This window comes from Leiobunum rupestre, chromosome 4, assembly GCF_980474605.1.
Source record: "Leiobunum rupestre chromosome 4, qqLeiRupe1.1.hap1, whole genome shotgun sequence".
Taxonomy (NCBI): Eukaryota; Metazoa; Arthropoda; class Arachnida; order Opiliones; family Sclerosomatidae; genus Leiobunum; species Leiobunum rupestre.
Genome location: NC_143387.1, coordinates 5,361,444 through 5,379,717, shown reverse-complemented (window position 1 = coordinate 5,379,717; position 18,274 = coordinate 5,361,444). Strand labels below are relative to the sequence as shown.

Genomic DNA, 18,274 nt, shown 5'->3' with positions numbered 1-18,274 from the left:
TACCTTGTGAAAACGATACGAATTAAAGCTAACATTGGCTGGAAACAAAATAAACCCTAATTTAAGTAAATTAAACTTAAGTTTTTATTAATATATTAAACGCATTTCTAATCGAGACAAGTTTCACTCGACGGCTTGTTGGTATGCGATTAGCCTAGTTCGCTTCTATCTTGACTAACTGGTATACTAGGTATGCGAGGTATGCTGGTATGCTTTTTATTTACCCTTTAAAACCATGCGAATACCAGGTAAAAAAAAAATAAAAAATACTCCTCTCCCAAAAAATATAAAATCCGTTGTCAAAATACCCATTCGAACTGTCACTTTAAAAAACTACCTTAACTCTACTGGGAAAAGTTGCCAAGCCTACATGACGACTACTGAAGCAGGGCCGTAGCTAGGCAAGGGTGCCACTGGTTGGTTAGGGCGTTGCCTACGTTATAATAAAGGCCTGTGCGCGGGTGATATTTTTATTTCTTTTCTGGTATTTTACTTCGCCAAATAAATCCGCTAGGTTTGCTCGTAGCTGGACCGTTGCCTAGGAAACGGATCCCCATAGATTGAATGTAACAAATATGGCGATGTACCGGGGACTCTCTGCCGGGGAGTGGACTGCTCGCTGAGCTAGGATGTAATTAACGTTTCAACATCAATAAAGAAATTTAATTACCAAGAAATATGAAAAAAGAAAGGTAATAACTTCTTATATTTCATTAATATTAATTTTTTCAACAACAATAGTTTTACTTATTGGTTATAAATGTATATAAAGCTCAGCCTAACAGTGATCACAGATAAATCTATTCCATATTGACTAGTAGATTTCATTGTCGTGATAACTAACTAATTAATTATTTGTGTTGTAGGTGAAACATAAAAATGGTTGTCTGTTCTGTACTTAACTGTAATGAAAGTGAAAGGCAAAGAAGCAGGAAACGCAAGAGTCAAGGTGAAAATGATAGTTTACATCATATTAGTTTCCACTCATTCCCGAAAGAAGAGATTTCAAAAAGAAAATGGATAGAAGCAATATTTGGTCAAGCTAACGTTGCGGACAATATTCAATTAATCGATGCGCAAGGAGATGCAAAGGTGTCTAGTAAACATTTCAAAGCAGCCGATTTTAGTTCATCTTGCACGAGAAGACGTTTACACCCTAATGCTATACCTAATCAAAATATTAACTGTGGTAATGTTAAAAGCTCCAATATTAACTGTGATAATGTCAAAAGCTCATATATTAACTGTGATGGTGACAAAACCAAAATTATTGACTGTGATAATGGCAAAACCCTAAATATTGATTGTGATAATGGCAAAACCCAAAATGTTGACTGTGATAATGGCAAAACCCTAAATATTGACTGTGATAATGGCAAAAAACTAAATATCGACTGTGATAATGGCAAAAAACTAAATATCGACTGTGATAATTTTGAAAGTTCAAATTGGTCCAGAGATCATTCATACTGCAAAAAAAGGAAAGAAAATGAAGAATATGAAATCCCGGCCACACCATCAACTCCAAGAAACATTTTAACGCCTATTGAAAATAACTCTTGCCAAAGACAAAGTGTGATAAGCAGTTGCTTTCATTCTCCTGATAAACAACAATGCAAACCAGTCTTGTCCCCAATTAGTAGCATTCAAGTTGAACCAAGTATTTTAAGAGACAGATTTAAGCGATTCAAGAGAGCTCTTCATGATGATGACAGTGTTCCAGCCGCAAAGAAACGCCTATTTACATCTACAGACAAGTTACAAACTAGGACAAAAACCAAAGCTCCTAAAGTTATTTATGATGTTACAGTTCCTAAAAATCCAAATATTTTTCCTAAAATTCTGAATAGAATTGATCTCATTCAGCCAGTTCCTTCAGAAGTTTTTTCCGATCTCACTTTTCCTAATGAAGATAATCTATCTTTTGCTCAAAAAAATGGATCTATCCGAAATGATGAAGAAGAACCCCAGATTGAAGGCCCACTTTCTTTTACTCTTGGAAATGAATCTAATATACACGAAGAACCTAATGCAAATCAGCTATCCTCTACTTGTGACAAAGAACCTAATAACGAACACAAAGATCATACTGTTAATAAAAGCTGTTGTGGTAATGACAGGAAAGAAACTCGAGATTCATCAACACAGGCGTCTCCTTGTATTAGGAAAAGGTCTATACATTAAAGAAGAAGATTGAAAAAATGAAAAAAATATTTCTAACTTAAATGTAACAGTCAAAAAGCTCAAGGCAAAAACTAACAACGTAGAAGTAAAACAAGTAAATAAAATTATGGAAGCTGTTAATACAATGGACGACATAAAAGCAAAGTTTTTAATTGAACAAATTCTAGCATATGGTAAGAAATATAAACCCTACGAAGAATCCACTCTACGAATATGCTGTCTCATATTTAAAAAGTCCCCTGCAGCATATACTTATATGTGGGAACTTGAGATTCTACATCTGCCACACTGTACCACACTCAAAAGATTTATGGGTCATTCAAGTGGTGAAGACAGCATAACAAAACTTGTAAAGCAAAGATTGGCGATGGAATTTTCTAAAGTACAAAATGACAAAGAGCTTATGGAGTCTCTAATATTCGATGAAATGTCAATAAGAGCAAAATTACTTTATGACCGAAATTTGGATAAGTTTTTCGGTAAAACAAGTGAAAGTATCCCAAGAGAAGAAAATGAGGACCAAAGATTGGCTACACATCTGCTCTGTTTTATCTATCAAGGACTATCAACGAATTTTAAACTACCCGTTGCATATTTTTTTACTGCAAATTTGAATGGAGAGAAGTTGCACAAGCTTCTAATTGAAGTCATAAAAGCAGTTGAAGAAAGCGGGTTTCGCGTTTTAAGATTAGTTTCTGATAATGCAAAAACAAATACAGCCGTATTCAAAATCTTAGGAAATGGAGTTTTAAAGCATTAAGTCCAACACCCACTCGATCCCGAGCGAATAATGTTTGTTGCATTTGACCAAAGCCACCTTATTAAGAATATTCGTTCACAATTCCTTGCACGATATTTGATTTATATTGGCCATATAATATCGTCAGATTTCTTAATACGAGTATACAACATGCAAAAAGGTAACATCGTGAAGGCTGCCAGATGTCTCACTCGTAAAGTACTCTTTCCATCGAGTTTCGAAAAAATGAACGTGCTTCGAGCAGTTCAGGTTTTTTCTCAGCCGGTAACTGCTGCACTCTTAACTCTACTTGACCTTAACATGGTGAGCGCCGAAGAACGAGATGATCTAAAAGCAACCATCTTCTTTATGGAGGCTGTCAGAAAATAGTTTGAATTGCATGATATTTGCAACAGAACTCATGGCCATTATAGTCGCAATGATAACAAAGTTCCTTTTGAAAATATCGAAGACTCCAGATTGAACTGGCTTACTGAAGAATTCCTACCCATGATTGACATGATTCAATCCAATGCAACGTTAAAAAGTGAAAGGTTCACTGATGAAACCTATAAAGCACTGACCGTCACCACATATTCGACAATTGGCCTTATTACTGTATGGGTACAAATATGTTTTGACCAGAAAATTGTCTAGCGATGCAGTGGAAGAGAGCTTCAGTCAGCTTAGGAATTCTGGGGGATTCAATGATGTTATGGATGTAAGGTCGTGCACTCTAGGGTTGGAACATGCTCTCAAAATTGGAATACTCAAAGCATCAACATATTCAAATGCGAGCAGAGGGAAACTTGTTGAAGTTGCTTCGTCAGACTCAGGATTTGGAAAAAACCTTGTTTCCAAAGAAGACAAACAAATTTCAATTTGGCTCGATTCCCAGGACTTAAAGAAAACACTATCACCATACTTGTTGCAAATTTTAGATTCAATGAGAAATTGAAAGGAAATGGTAAGCTACATAGTTTTCTATTTAACGATGACTTTTAATAATAACGATTGTACTCTTTCAGAATATTGTCCTCCAACAATTCCAAATTGTACGGTTGCGATGATTGGGGGGTACATCATCAAAGTTGCAGAGGAACATACCACATGCTACGATTGCATTGACAAACTAATTCAACCAGTATCAAATGCACCAATATTCAAATTAATAAGATCACAAGATAACGGTGGTTTGAAATACCCTAGTAAATTATTAGTTTTGTTATTAGTTGCTGTAACAGAATTTACAAAGTTATCTCTACAAAATCTACCAAAAAACCATATACTAGCCACAGCAGTACAAATAATATTACCTCATTTTTCGAAACCACTTATTTGTAATTGCGGGGATGTAAACCTACCCAAATTACTGTTAGAAAAGTTTTTAAGGCCTTTACTATATAATTACGCAAGAGATGTGAGTGATACATTGCACATTAAGAAACCTTTGAACTACGTACCATTATCAAGAAAGGTACATAAAGTTTAACCGCTACTAATATTGAATCAACAATGTATTTTCCTATTATTTAACAGTGTACATTAAAAACCCTTCAAAAGTTAAAAATGTATTATTTATTTACCCTCATACACAATAATTTTATTAATGTCCCCAGTTCCCATAAACTTTATGGAAATCCCTAACCATGTCCAACTTTCTGGGCCATCTCTCCTGATAAAGTAGAAAATAAACAAGACGTCGCGTCTTTAAAAAATACCCCCCCTTGTTGGGGAGCGCGCACGGGCCTTTATTATAACGTAGGCAACGGTTAGGGTCTAGGGGCGCCAAAATATAATTTTTTCAATATTTCCGTTTATATTGTAGGGCGTCAAATTTCCCCTCGCCGCGGGCGCAATTTTTGCTAGCTACGGCCCTGTACCCAAGGGTAACCACAGGTAGGGCCTCTAATTTGATATAGAATATTTTTATAGAATAAGTGAACACTGTTATATTTCGCATCTGTGCTTAGTTTTATTTAATCGATAGAAGACCAAATTGAATAAACAATTGAACTAAATTTATTAAGATAGTGAACGTTATTAAAATATATGTTACAACTATACAAGGTGTCTCAATTTGCTCGATCAGGCCATTTTTCTCAAAATGTATTTATGCTAGGGTTCTGAAATTTTCAGGGTTTATTTGTTAGGTATGGAAGGCTTTGGTTACTAAATTTAAGAAAAATCGAACGATACACCTATCCTCATATACCATACAGAATAGATGAACCGAAGGGGCGCACGCCATCAACTATAAATTTTAATTTTTATATTTGTCGAAAGATGGCGTTCACATCGTGGTCTGTGGTGATTGGTTAAAAATGCGTAACTTACGTCTCGATGTAAAAAAATATCTTCCCCAACCTTTTTCATGTTTTTAATTGTACAAACGTTTAATTGTCTATTTAGTGATGTTTCTACGTAAATACCACTAAATATATTCATGTATTTATTTATTTTAATCTTCAGTTATACTTAAATTGAACTTCTCTGTACTGTTAAAATAGACAAAACAAGAATCATTTTTTTCTCTTAAGCCTTAGTCATGAGATACTGTAGTGTTTTTATGTGTAAACAAAAAGGAAACATAGATAAAGTTGGAAAAAATGTAAGTAACTTTGGATTAAAATATATGATATGTCTCCTAAAAATGGATATTTGCTTTAGGTGTCTTATCATAAAGTACCATCAACTCAGACTCAAAGGAAAAAATGGTTGCAACTTATTCGGAGAAGAGACTATCTGTACAATTCTGTAGCAGGCATTCACGTTTGCTCGTTACATTTCAAAGATGATGATTTTGTAAAAAATGTAGCCAATAAAAAAGGGATACTAATGGATGGAGCTTTACCATCTTTATTTCCTTGGAAAGCTTTTGAAGAACAAGCACCTGCAATTGAGGACACAGAAGCTACAGCAATGGTAGTGGAAGAAGGTCAAATGGAGAACGAAGAAATAAACAACGTCGAAGAATCCTTGAAACCCACGATAGAAACCCTTCAAGCTGAAAAAATTGATCTTCAAAAGCAAGTAGAAGTCCTAAAGAAGCAAGTAGATGATTTAGTAGTTAAGAACAATCATTTTAAGCACAATTTAGAGAAGACCCAAAAAGAACTTAAAGAAGAAAAAGAAAAGAATTTATTTCTAGGAGATAAATTGAACAAAATGGCTTTTAGCATCGAATCAATTAAAGACAACGACGACAATATAAGTTTCTATACAGGGTTACCATCGTACAAGAAACTCATGGATTTATTTGACTATTTAAACCCAGGCCCAAACGGAGAAAATGTGATTATATGGAGGGGCAGGAATACCAAAGAAGATGGCACCTCTCCAGCTGGACGCCCTAGGAAATTATCAGTTATGGACCAATTTTTGATAGTTATGATGAGGTTAAGATTGGGTCTTATGGTTAAAGATTTGGCACATCGGTTTGGTGTTTCCGAAAGTGTGATAAGTTCTACGTGCATATCGTGGATTAACTTCATGTATTTACAACTGGGCCAAATGAATATTTGGTCAGATCGAAAAGACATTGATAAACACATGCCGGAAGTGTTTAAAGTTAAATACCCTTCTACACGGTGCGTAATTGACGCAACGGAAATAAAATGCGAAGTTTCAAAATCTATGGTTTTGCAAACGGCTACTTATTCCAACTATAAATCGACGAACACGTACAAAGGTTTAATTGGAATAAATCCAAATGGCTACGTCACTTTTGTGTCTGCGCTACACACTGGTAACATTTCTGACAAAGAACTGACTAGGAAAAGTGGTTTTTTAGGATTAGAATTTAACGAAAATGATTCAATTATGGCAGATAAAGGGTTTCTCATCGAGGATTTGCTAAAAGAACTACCTGTGAAGGTTTTTTTAAACATACCCGCCTTTTTAAAGGAGAAAAGTCAATTTTCAAAAGAAGAAATAATTGAATGTCAAAATATTGCAAAAGTTAGGATTCATGTGGAACGTCGTATAAATAAAATTAAGCGATTTCATATTTTTGACAGGCCAATTCCTATAACATTAGCTCCTATGATCAATCAAATTTGGACTGTGGTAGTACTTTTAACCAATTTCCAAAATCCGATATTGAAGTGCGAAGAAGACGAAGCTACTGACTCGTTAATTGACTTGGATGAATTTAACAAGTTATTGGCAATTAGCGAAGATGGCGATGAAGAGAATTGGATGTAATTTAAAAACATGACAACCTAATGTAAATTTTAATTTTAATTTTTTCATTAGAATGTAAACCAGATCAAAATACATTGTGTTTAATAGGTTTTAAATTAAATTTCTTAAGAGGCAAAAATACATTTGCACTGATTTCACTCATTTTCATTAGTTTTAAACTGTAAATAAGTCAATTATCTATTTTTACTATGAGATCTTTTAAGGAAAGTTGTACTTTTACATACTTACTCATATTTGAAATATATCTAATATATTCTAAAACCATAATTAAAATTCATTCTTATAAACAAATTTGGGGAAATTAAATTTTTACAGAAATAAAATATCTCACTAAATTGACTTAAATATGAAAGGAACTAATTTTTAATACCCTGTTTAAGGCAAGTTGTACTTTTACCTACTCATAAAATCTCACTAAATTGACTTGAGTATGAAAGGAACTAATTTTTAATACCCTGTTTAAGGCAAGTTGTACTTTTACCTACTCATAAAATCTCACTAAATCGACTTAAATATGAAAGGAACTAATTTTTAATACCCTGTTTAAGGCAAGTTGTACTTTTACCTACTCATAAAATCTCACTAAATTGACTTGAGTATGAAAGGAACTAATTTTTAATACCCTGTTTAAGGCAAGTTGTACTTTTACCTACTCATAAAATCTCACTAAATTGACTTGAGTATGAAAGGAACTAATTTTTAATACCCTGTTTAAGAAATGTTGTACTTTTACGTACTAATATTTAAAATATATAATTATATTCTAAAACCCTAAAATTAAAATTCATTCTAATAAACAAATTTGGGGAAATTAAATTATAAAGAATAAAATATCACTTATTTTCTTTGAGATTCAGCAAGAGCTGGGAGCATAAAGTTGAAGTAAAATTCCTCAAGCTTAATGATCATATCATTCCACTTGTTTTCATTTAATCTAATTCTCTCTATTATTAAACCCTTTTCAAAGTAGACCACGAAGTCACACCAACTAAAGCCTGTCAATCCCATTTGTGCTGTAACTTGATAATGATATGGGTGAGATGTTTTGAGCTGTGGCGAACCATCAACTAATTTCATATATGACTTTGGGTCATTTATTGCCTCCGACGGTTTCATGTCTTTCATGGTATAGGCCGACTTAATTTCTAAAAGACCAAAAGACTGAACTTCTTTTGGGTCGAACACTATGCCATCTGGCGTAGTCCCTAACCAAAACATTTCTGGAGAGATAATTAATCCATTCAACTTCACTTCAACTTTATGTCCAAGCTCATGCATATGTTTTATGTACTCTAGCCTTGCCACAGATTCCATTTTTTTACCATAGTTCACAGCTCTTATGTGGCCAATGTCCGAAGGAAAAATAACATTTTCTATACCTAGCTTTGACCACTCCTTCCGCTTAGGCCGACAGACAGAGGCGAATGAAGACGAGCAAAGACGGTTCTTTCTCATATTCTTCCATTCATCGGATTGATCTACAGTTTTTCTCTCCACTTCTGCACATTCCTTCTGGGTTAGCGTGATATTCTGTAATTTGATGATAGTCAGTATTTTTATATTATACTAGATATTAGCAGAAGTAAATGAACCAAAGTTATCAAACCGAGCATGAAAATGGGAGGCATTTTCCTTATGGATTTATCTTAATCACTTAGCTTATGTCTAGTGCTATCTAGCGCGTACGTATTTTCAAAAAATCATTTTATTCCGTAGTAAAATCACTTGTTTGTCATAAATAATAATACATTACCTGACTCAGCTAGTTTAAATAATAGAATACATAAGAAATTGTAGATGGCCTCACCAAATAAAATTTACTATATTGTGGTAATTTTAGGGTAAATTGGGATACGCGAAACACAATATTGAAATTTTAGATTGAGCGCATAAGGAAAATGCATCCAGTATGGGAAATATAGGAGACTGATAACTTCGGTTCATTTACTTCTGATATTAGAGTTTAAGCTTCACCTACTTTAAATAATTCCGATTGAACTTCATTCAAAGGGAACACACAACTCATTGATTTGTAATGATCAATATGATTGACAAATGTTGGAATCTGAACTGATGAGATATATTTATTCCGCGAATCCCGAAATTGTGGTGCATACTTGGTTAGATTGTGGATAAGATCTGCTGAACTATCTACGTTTGTCAGTTGATAGGTTAGAGGTGAACCATTTGATGCACAGCCAAGCTTTGTTTCTTTCCACCCTTTCGTATTTGGCTGTGGAATCAATTTCATGAAGTCAAACTTCATTGCCATCTTGGAGACTTCTTCCTCCATTTCTATCTTAGTTCTTACATTTCGGCGAGCTTCGTACGTCTTTGAACACATTTCTTTAGCGGAGCCATTCTCCTTTGGTGACTGGAAATTTACATCTAAAAGACACAACGGTCTTATCTTATCCCCTCTTTTCCTATTCCAGCGTTGCGGCATTTCCGTACAAGAAACTGGGGTATTTTCAACATCATCTCGTGACCTTGCAGATGTTTGAAGATGTAGCAATAGTCTTAACATAGCTATTAAATGGTTACATGTTCCCGTAGTTCCATACGGGCATTCACAATAACCATCCAGTATAATTCCTTCTACATGCAATGCAGTTACTACCGTATAAGGATCTAGCCTTGATTTTTGGCTTCGGAAGCATTTTCCTTTTACGTAGATAATGCATTTGTCTCTGTTAAAAGAAGAAAATAATAAAATGTTTGAACCTAAAATTATTAAGGTAAACCTAAATATGAAGTCCGAGGCTTACCTATCGGTGAACGTCATTATGGTTTTCCTTTCTACGTATTCTTCAATAAAGAAGTTATAACTTCTTTTCAAATGATCTTGCGTATTGTTCCGGGATTTATAATACTCTTGAATATCATTTTCACTAAATTTTGGTATGTTCGATAACGAATGTACATAACCTACGATCGGAAAAATTAAACCATCCGGAACTCCAGCCGCCATAGTTTTCTGTGAAAACTTAAAGGACTCGCGATTGGTTTAAACGAAAATTGATATGAACGCCATCTGTTACCCATCTCTTGCTAAAAGTTTTTATAGTTAATGAAATTTCGCCCCTGTGAAAGGTTCTTTGCCTCTGGCAAATGAAGATAGGTGTATTATATACTTAATTTTATTTCCTATTAATTTATAAATAATTTCAAATATTTCGAAACAATTTACTAACTACAAATTGCAATTTATAATTTATGAAACTTTTTAAATTATACTGAAAATATAATGAACATAATTTATAATTAATATATACAATAAATTAATCAACGTATGAAAGATGTCATTTTATATATTATTATTATATGAAATACTCGATATATTTATATTTAAAAATGTATTATTTTATAATTGAATAGCAATAGAAACTTACCTAAAATTATATACTAATAAAACGCAAGTAAAGCATATTTTTAAGGATCGCCAAAATACCCTGTTTTGGAGAAGAAAATCCGTAGTATTTTTTGAAACGACGATCATGTAACAGCTCCCCTTTTCGGAACGTCGACGTTCGTCGAAAGTCGACGTTCCCTTACGTCGACGTTCAGAGCCCCATGTAACCGTAGTCATTATCTTTCTTGTTTTGGTAGTTATACAGGGTGTCTCAATTTGCTCGATCAAGCCATTTTTCTCAAAATGTATTTATGCTAGGGTTCTGAAATTTCCAGGGTTTATTAATAAGGTATGGAAGGCTTTGGTTACTAAATTTCAGAAAAATCGAACGATTTTGTGCCGTTTTGGAAAATTTATTTTTTCACCGGTAGGTGTCACGCAAAATGTTTCAATAGAAAAGTTGTAGGGCATAGTCGAAAGTGTAAAAATAATTTTGGTTCGGTTGAAAAAGACCTATTTTTCACTGAGTTTGGAGGTCGGGGGAAAAACAAGTTGTACTAGCAGGCAATAGCCTTTAACGTAAACAATCGTACATAATCACAACACACATGTACCTTTATTTTAGGGAACTTATGCTTTCAGCTATGTAGTTAATAATCAGATCTGCAAAAAGTTATTGTTAAAGAAAATTATTACGTTCAACACATTAATTAGACAAAGAAGACAAAGATCGCGTCTTCCATTTCGACGTGGTTACGAGTAAGATCATCAAACAAAGATTTGTAGACCAAAAATTACGCTTATTTTTCTGTTGTTGTTTTTTAACGTGAAATATCAATTGTCCGAGTAGTATTTAAAGCGTTTACATTTCAAAGTTAAAACATTACCTCAGCTTGGCCGATTGTTGTCCAGTATGCCTCTTTACACTCGAGATCAGCGCGCTCATATGCTAGAATTATTTTACGGAGAAGGTCGTCGTAATGCTACTCTAGTAAGTCAGTTATTTAGACGAAGATTTCTTAATTGCAGACCAAGTCATACGACGGTTCTTAGAGTGGTCCGCTACTTCGACAACTGGGGTAATATCAATCCGAGGTTTCGTGGTCGTGGTCTCCAGGACATCGACATGGAAAACACCATACTTGCCTACTTCGTCGCCTATCCTCGAGCGAGCGTCAGGACTGCCAGCTTTGACTTAGGGTTGGATCGAAACTACGTTTGGAGAACACTCAAAAGACACCATTTTCATCCTTATCGAGCGACACTTCACCAAGGACTGTATGACGGTGATAGACAGCGCCGACTCGACTTCTGCAATTGGTTTTGCCTCATGGCTGACGCACACCAGGATTTGGGCCTTTCAACCGTCAAAACCAACATATGTGAGACTACGAGAATCCACACTGGGGATTTCCTCACCGCCACCAAGTACAGTTTCGCTTGAATGTGTGGGCTGGGCTGTTAGGTGACAGAATTATTGGCCCGTTCTTCCTGCCTAATCGTCTGAACGGTCAAAACTACTTGGAGTTCCTTCAAAATGAAAGATCCAACGTGTTGGACGACATTCCTCTGGACGAGTACAGACGCATCTGGTTCCAGCAAGATGGGGCGCCACCTCACCAATATCGTGACGTGGTTGCATATCTAAACGACGAGTTTCCTGGAAGATGGATAGGAAGAACTGGTCCTGTTCGTTGGCCTGCAAGATCCCCTGATCTAACACCACTCGCCTTTTTTCTTTGAGGATTCGTAAAGGACTACGTATACCAAACACCTGTGACGAGCGTTGAAGATTTACGACAAAGAATCATCGAAGCATGTCACCGGGTGACTACAGAAATGGTTCGGGGAGCATTTCGCAATATGCAACATCGTGCATATTTGTGCATTGCATCAGAAGGTGGCATTTTTGAAAACATTTTGTAGAAGTCATTAAAAAACATTTGTCACTTGGGCTTATTATTATTTGTTTATTTTTCGAAATCTTATAACTGAAATGCATGTTACCTACAATTCGTTAAAGGCTATTGCCTGCTAGTACAACTTGTTTTTCCCCCGACCTCCAAACTCAGGTCTTTTTCAACCGAACCAAAATTATTTTTACACTTTCGACTATGCCCTTCAACTTTTCTATTGAAACATTTTGCGTGACACCTACCGGTGAAAAAATAAATTTTCCAAAACGGTACAAAATCGTTCGATTTTTCTGAAATTTAGTAACAAAAGCCCTCCATACCTAACAAATAAACCCTGGAAATTTCAGAACCCTAGCATAAATATATTTTGAGAAAAATGGCCTGATCGAGCAAATTGAGACACCCTGTATACAGAGTTACAATTTTCGAAAACGTATCTACGACAAGGCATCGACGGCAACAAACGTTTCCTCTAGATGAGCGCCATATTATAAGGGTGAAGTATGACGTCACTAAAAAAAACGATGTTCAAAGTTCTATGGCCTATGACGTTATTATGTCTCCTTCACACTCCTCCTGGATCTCTGATCCCCATCAAGGAGAGCATCCCTTGTAATTTAGGACCAGGAACAATCTTCGTGAATTGATCAGCTAGATTTCGGCTAGTGTTTTCATAGCTGAGTTGATTTTTTCCCTCTTCAATCAGGTTCCTGATATGAAACATTTTAAGATCAATATGTTTCGATCGGCGAGACGTTGTCGGATTCTCAGCCAACTTGATTGCTCCTTGGTTATCCATGGCTACCTCAACTGTTGCTCCCAGATATTGTTCCAGGCCGATCTCTTCCAATAGATTACGAATCCAGATACATTCTTTGGCCGTTTAGCTGAGGGCTGTAAATTCTGCCTCAACTGTACTTAGCGCCACAGCTCTCTGTTTCTGACTGCCCCAACTTACTGCGCCTTCACCTAGTAGAATAACATTTCCACTAAAAGATTTTCGGTCAGTAGGATCCGATCCCCAATCGGCGTCAGTATATACTTGCAATTTCTTCTCAGACTTCTGATAACGAAGTACAACGTCTTGGGTACTCTTCAAGTATCGTAAAATATGCTGCACCCCAGTCCAATGTTCTTTACTGGGATTTTGACAGAAGTGACTCATATACGTCGTAGCAAAAGAAAGATCGGGTCTGGTCTGCGTTGACATGTATAACAATGATCCTATTGCTGTTCTGTAAAGATGAGCTTCATTTTCGAGCAATACTTCTTCTTCTACGGCAGTATAGTACTTCGTTCCAAGACATAAAGGAGTTGAGACAGTTTTACAATTTTCCATACCAAACTGCTTCAGGATGGCTTTCGCGTATGATGTCTGATCCAGTGTAATTTCTTTCTCTTTTCTGACCAGTCGAGTAGAGAGTACATTCTTGGCTTGTCCAAGATCTTTGATATCAAATTCTTGTTTGAGAATAAGTTTCATCCGATTAATTTCTTTGGTTGTGCCGTAGAATAAAATGTCGTCTACGTACACTGTAATTATGATTTCTCGACCTGGTTCATAATAGACACATGGATCCGCTACGGACCTCTGCAGATCTTTTCGTTTCAGGAAAGCGTCCAAGTGCCGGTTCCACATTCTGCCAGATTGATGCAACCCATGAATACTCTTTCGAAGCTTCCACACGTATTGACCATGTTCTAATTCTTCTGGTTCTGGATTTCCACTTGTTTTCGTCAATTCTGGTAGCAATGACAGAAACTCTGGAGGGATTTCCATGAAAACGTCGTCTTCCAACTTTGCGGCTAAATAGGCCGCCGTAACATCTAGATGGTGAATGTCCCAATTCTTCTGTGCCGCTATGGAACACAGGGTCCTTGTTGTCTTGGGTTGAACTACGGGCGCAAATGTCTTATCATAATCTATACCGGGTCTCTGGGTATGTCCCAATGCTACAATTCGTGCTCGATACTTGACAGCCGTTCCTTGGTCATCACGTTTACACCGGAATACCCATTTGCTTCGGATTAACCTCTGACCCTCTGGAATCTTCACGAATTCGAATGTGTCATTTTTAATAAGATTTTCAAACTCCTCCTTCATTGCGGATCTCCATCTGGGGCCTTGTTTAGAGTTGCGCGCTTCATCTGCTGTTTGTGGATCCTTACCATCATTCGGTCCAACTACTTGTTTGCATATCGAGTCGTCTCCCATGTAATAGTCTTTAATCCATTTAGGGGGATTAATTGTTCGACCAGTTCTTGACGTTCGTTGTGGCTGATCTAGCGCTGTCATGTCGTCAGGAACAATTTCCTCAGTAACGCACGCATCTGAACTGTCTTCAATTTCTGATTTTTCAAGCGAACTGTCTTCGATTACTGATTCTTCAAGTGAACTGTCTTCAATTACTGATTCTTCAAGAATCAGGGTAGTTTCATCGTCAGTAATTTCCTCTGTTTGCTGTCCATCTTCATCGCTTACTGTATAATCTTCAACTGACCAATCCATGGTTTGAGCGCTGGCTTTAGATTCTACCTGGACCGTGTTACAAGGAAACATTGACTTCTTAAACTGAACATCTCGTGCGATAAAAACTTTATCCTTGTCTCTATTCCATAGTCTATAGGCCTTGGCGCTTGTATCGTACCTAATCAATATACAGGTTATTCCCTTAGGAGATAATTTACCGCTTCGTTTCTTGTCAACTGCCCAAGCTTGGCATCCAAACACTCTGAGGTGTTCAATGTCCCTTTTCTTGCCTTTCCACCTTTCCATTGGAGTCCGACCATCGTTCGCCGCAGTCGGACACCGGTTACGAATATATGTAGCGGTTGCTACAGCATCTGCCCAGAAATCCACCGGTAGCCCAGATTGGAGAAGTATTCTTCATCGCAGGGTCATTCCATGACAAATCGTCCAAAGGTATCCACCCTACCTTTTTAGATTTGGATAAAAATTTGCCTTAAGGGTTATTTTGGTCGTAAAAGCCGATTTACAAATTATTTTTAATGTGCGATAAGCGGTTTTTGAGATATTCGCTATAGAACTTTAGCAAAAAAGGCCAAAAAGGCCTCAACACCAAAAACTTGGAAATTGATATCTCCGTCAATAAAAGTCTGATTTTAATGGGATAAAGCTTATTGTAAAGCATTTTTCTTATACAAACCAGCATAAAATTTTAAAAATTCTATATTGATTTTCTTAGTCTCAAAAAACAGTTTAAATTGTATGACCTTTGACCTTTACCTGTTACCCCAATTTTGGTGAAATATAAATATTTTTTTTCGAATTCCCCGTTTATGATTTAGTCGGAAAGATCAAAATCCCAAAGTAGTATTTTTAGTTCTTTAGAAATAAATTATTTTGTACAACCCCTCGTGCAGTTTTAGAGACATGGAACTTGGTAAACATATCTTGTTAGTCCAGTCGATTTAAATTAAAAACGGGGTGTAACTAAAAAAAAATTGAATAGAATTTTTCTCTTTTGCAATGTGTTCCTAAAATCGGTCTGAACAGCCCCTGAAAAAATTTCCATGAATCCCACCATGGGAAAGTGGTCAAAAGTGGTCACAGGTGGTCAAGGTAGATTTTATTTGGAAAATACGGTCGGGGAAAGTTTAAAAAAGTTATTCTGACTTCATGCTTTGAGATAAAAGGCTGAAATTTGGTGAATATACTTCACAGCTATAGGGGATAATTATAGGTCAAAGCTTTTTACCGCCGCCATCTTGGATTCAATATGGCGGACGCAAGTTCGGTGTAAATCTCGGAATATCTTATCAAAAAACCTTATAACGTATGCAAATACTCTTGATATTGTCTATTATCTATTTTTCCGGTTTATCACGGGCTTGCGCGGTAATAATATTTTCCCGCCATTCGCAAAATACAATATGGCAGCCGTTTCAACCTACAAGAGAGAGAATCACAATTGTTACTTGGACGATTTATGCCGAGTTTTGGCTTATTCTATAGGAAACTACATTCTCGGAGCGTTCCCGTCAAAATAAACACTATTTAAAAAAAGAAACATGAAATTAACCTAAATAATTTATTTTAAAAATTTTAAAACTTAAATATTTTCGGTATCAGAGTTCAATATCCGGTTTCAATGAGTTTTCGCAAATAGCTAATTGGCAAGGTCCGCAGGCCGACGAACAATTAAGGCTTTGGCTTTTGCATCGACAACTCTTATCGGAGCACCTCTTGGTACATTTGCAGCGTACTAAATTTAGTAAGCAAATTATAGCTGGTGTTAAGTCCATCGTTATCGGACCACCCTCTAATATCCATCCCCGGTCACTATGGTTCAGATTTTTGACGTTTTATTTCCATACAAATACAAATAGTTAGGGGAATACTCTCGGGTTTCACAAGTGAACTCTTAGATGCAACTTTTGAAAAAAAGGCTATGTAATGACCGTCAAAGTATCAGTTGATGTACCACCAAACATGGACTAATAGATTTGTATAGCCCCGTACCGTAAATAGATACAGAAACAGATAAACCCTGTTCCTTTAGAATAAGTCCAAACTAAATCGTCCCAGTAACAATTGTGATTCTCACTCTTGTAGGGTGAAACGGCCGCCATATTGTATTTTACGAATGGCAGGAAAATATTATTACCGTTCAAGCCCGTGATAAACCGGAAATATAGATAATATACAATATCAAGAGTATTTGCATATGTTATACGGTTTTTTGATAAGATATTCCGAGATTTACACCGAACTTGCGTCCGCCATATTGAATCCAAGATGGCGGCGGTGAAAAGCTTTAACCTATAATTATCCCCTATAGCTGTGAAGTATATTCACCAAATTTCAGCCTTTTATCTCAAAGCATGAAGTCAGGATAACTTTTTTAATTTTCCCCGACCGTATTTTCCAAATAAAATCTACCTTGACCACCTGTGACCACTTTTGACCACTTTCCCAAGGTGGGATTCATGAAAATTTTTCAGGGGCTGTTCAGACCGATTTTAGGAACACATTGCAAAAGAGAAAAATTCTTTTGAAATTTTTTTTAGTTACACCCCTTTTTTAATTTAAATCGACTGGACTAACAAGATATGTATACCAAGTTCCATATCTCTAAAACTGCACGAGGGGTTGTACAAAATAATTTATTTCTAAAGAACTAAAAATACTACTTTGGGATTTTGATCTTTTCGACTAAATCATAAACGGGGAATTCGAAAAACAATATTTCTATTTCACTAAAATTGGGGACACAGGTAAAGGTCAAAGGTCATACAATTTAAACTGTTTTTTGAGACTGAGAAATTCAATATAGAATTTTTAAAATTTTATGCTGGTTTGTATAAGAAAAATGCTTTACAATAAGCTTTATCCCATTACAATCGGACTTTTATTGACGGAGATATCAATTTCCAAGTTTTCGGTGTCCAGGCCTTTTTGGCCCTTTTTGGTAAAGTTCTAAAGCGAATATCTCAAAAACCGCTTATCGCACATTAAAAAAAATTTGAAAATCGGATTTCTCGACCAGAATAACCCTTAAGGCAAATTGTTATCCAAATCTAAGAAGGTAGAGTGGAAAATTTCAAAAAATTTGATCGATTTGTCGTGGAATGACCCCGCAATTGTCAATAAAGCAGCATGCCGTGCAAATGGGTAATTCCATGCCAAATCACCCGTTTTCGGAAAAATTTTCCCACGGCACCATGCGCGATTTCGACGTTACTTTACACGTTAGTAATATAGATAGTTTTAGTGGGAAATACAAATTTTTAGCCCAAAATTCAACGTAGTTTTTAAAATAAGATTTTTTGAAATAATGATGTCTAGGGTGTACATTTTCGAAATGCCGAAAATCTTGGTATGTGCGTACGAATAACTCAAAACGTATTCAAGAT

At 35.9% G+C, this 18,274-nt stretch overlaps 2 protein-coding genes across 4 annotated transcripts; one reads left to right on the top strand and one right to left on the bottom strand.

The window, feature by feature from the left end:
- The first annotated feature begins 5,415 nt into the window (after positions 1-5,415).
- LOC149945930 (uncharacterized) lies at positions 5,416-7,234 on the top strand. Of its 2 annotated transcripts, XM_090172318.1 has the most exons (3): positions 5,416-5,534; positions 5,594-6,671; positions 6,753-7,234. In XM_090172318.1, the coding sequence occupies exons 1-3, from the start codon at positions 5,472-5,474 to the stop codon at positions 7,127-7,129; spliced, it is 1,518 nt and encodes a 505-aa protein (XP_090028444.1). In that variant the 5' UTR covers positions 5,416-5,471; the 3' UTR covers positions 7,130-7,234. The 2 variants fall into 2 exon arrangements, with proteins under 2 accessions (XP_090028444.1, XP_090028442.1); XM_090172316.1 differs by having other exon boundaries at positions 5,594-7,234.
- A 522-nt stretch (positions 7,235-7,756) lies between these two features.
- LOC149945929 (uncharacterized) lies at positions 7,757-10,219 on the bottom strand. 2 transcript variants are annotated; one of them, XM_090171801.1, is made up of 4 exons: positions 9,898-10,219; positions 9,441-9,819; positions 9,108-9,362; positions 7,757-8,659 (listed from the first exon to the last, which is right to left on the bottom strand). In XM_090171801.1, exons 1-4 carry the CDS (start codon positions 10,098-10,100, stop codon positions 7,967-7,969), a joined length of 1,530 nt encoding a protein of 509 aa, XP_090027927.1. In that variant the 5' UTR covers positions 10,101-10,219; the 3' UTR covers positions 7,757-7,966. The 2 variants fall into 2 exon arrangements, with proteins under 2 accessions (XP_090027927.1, XP_090027926.1); XM_090171800.1 differs by having other exon boundaries at positions 9,108-9,819.
- Positions 10,220-18,274: the final 8,055 nt, after the last annotated feature.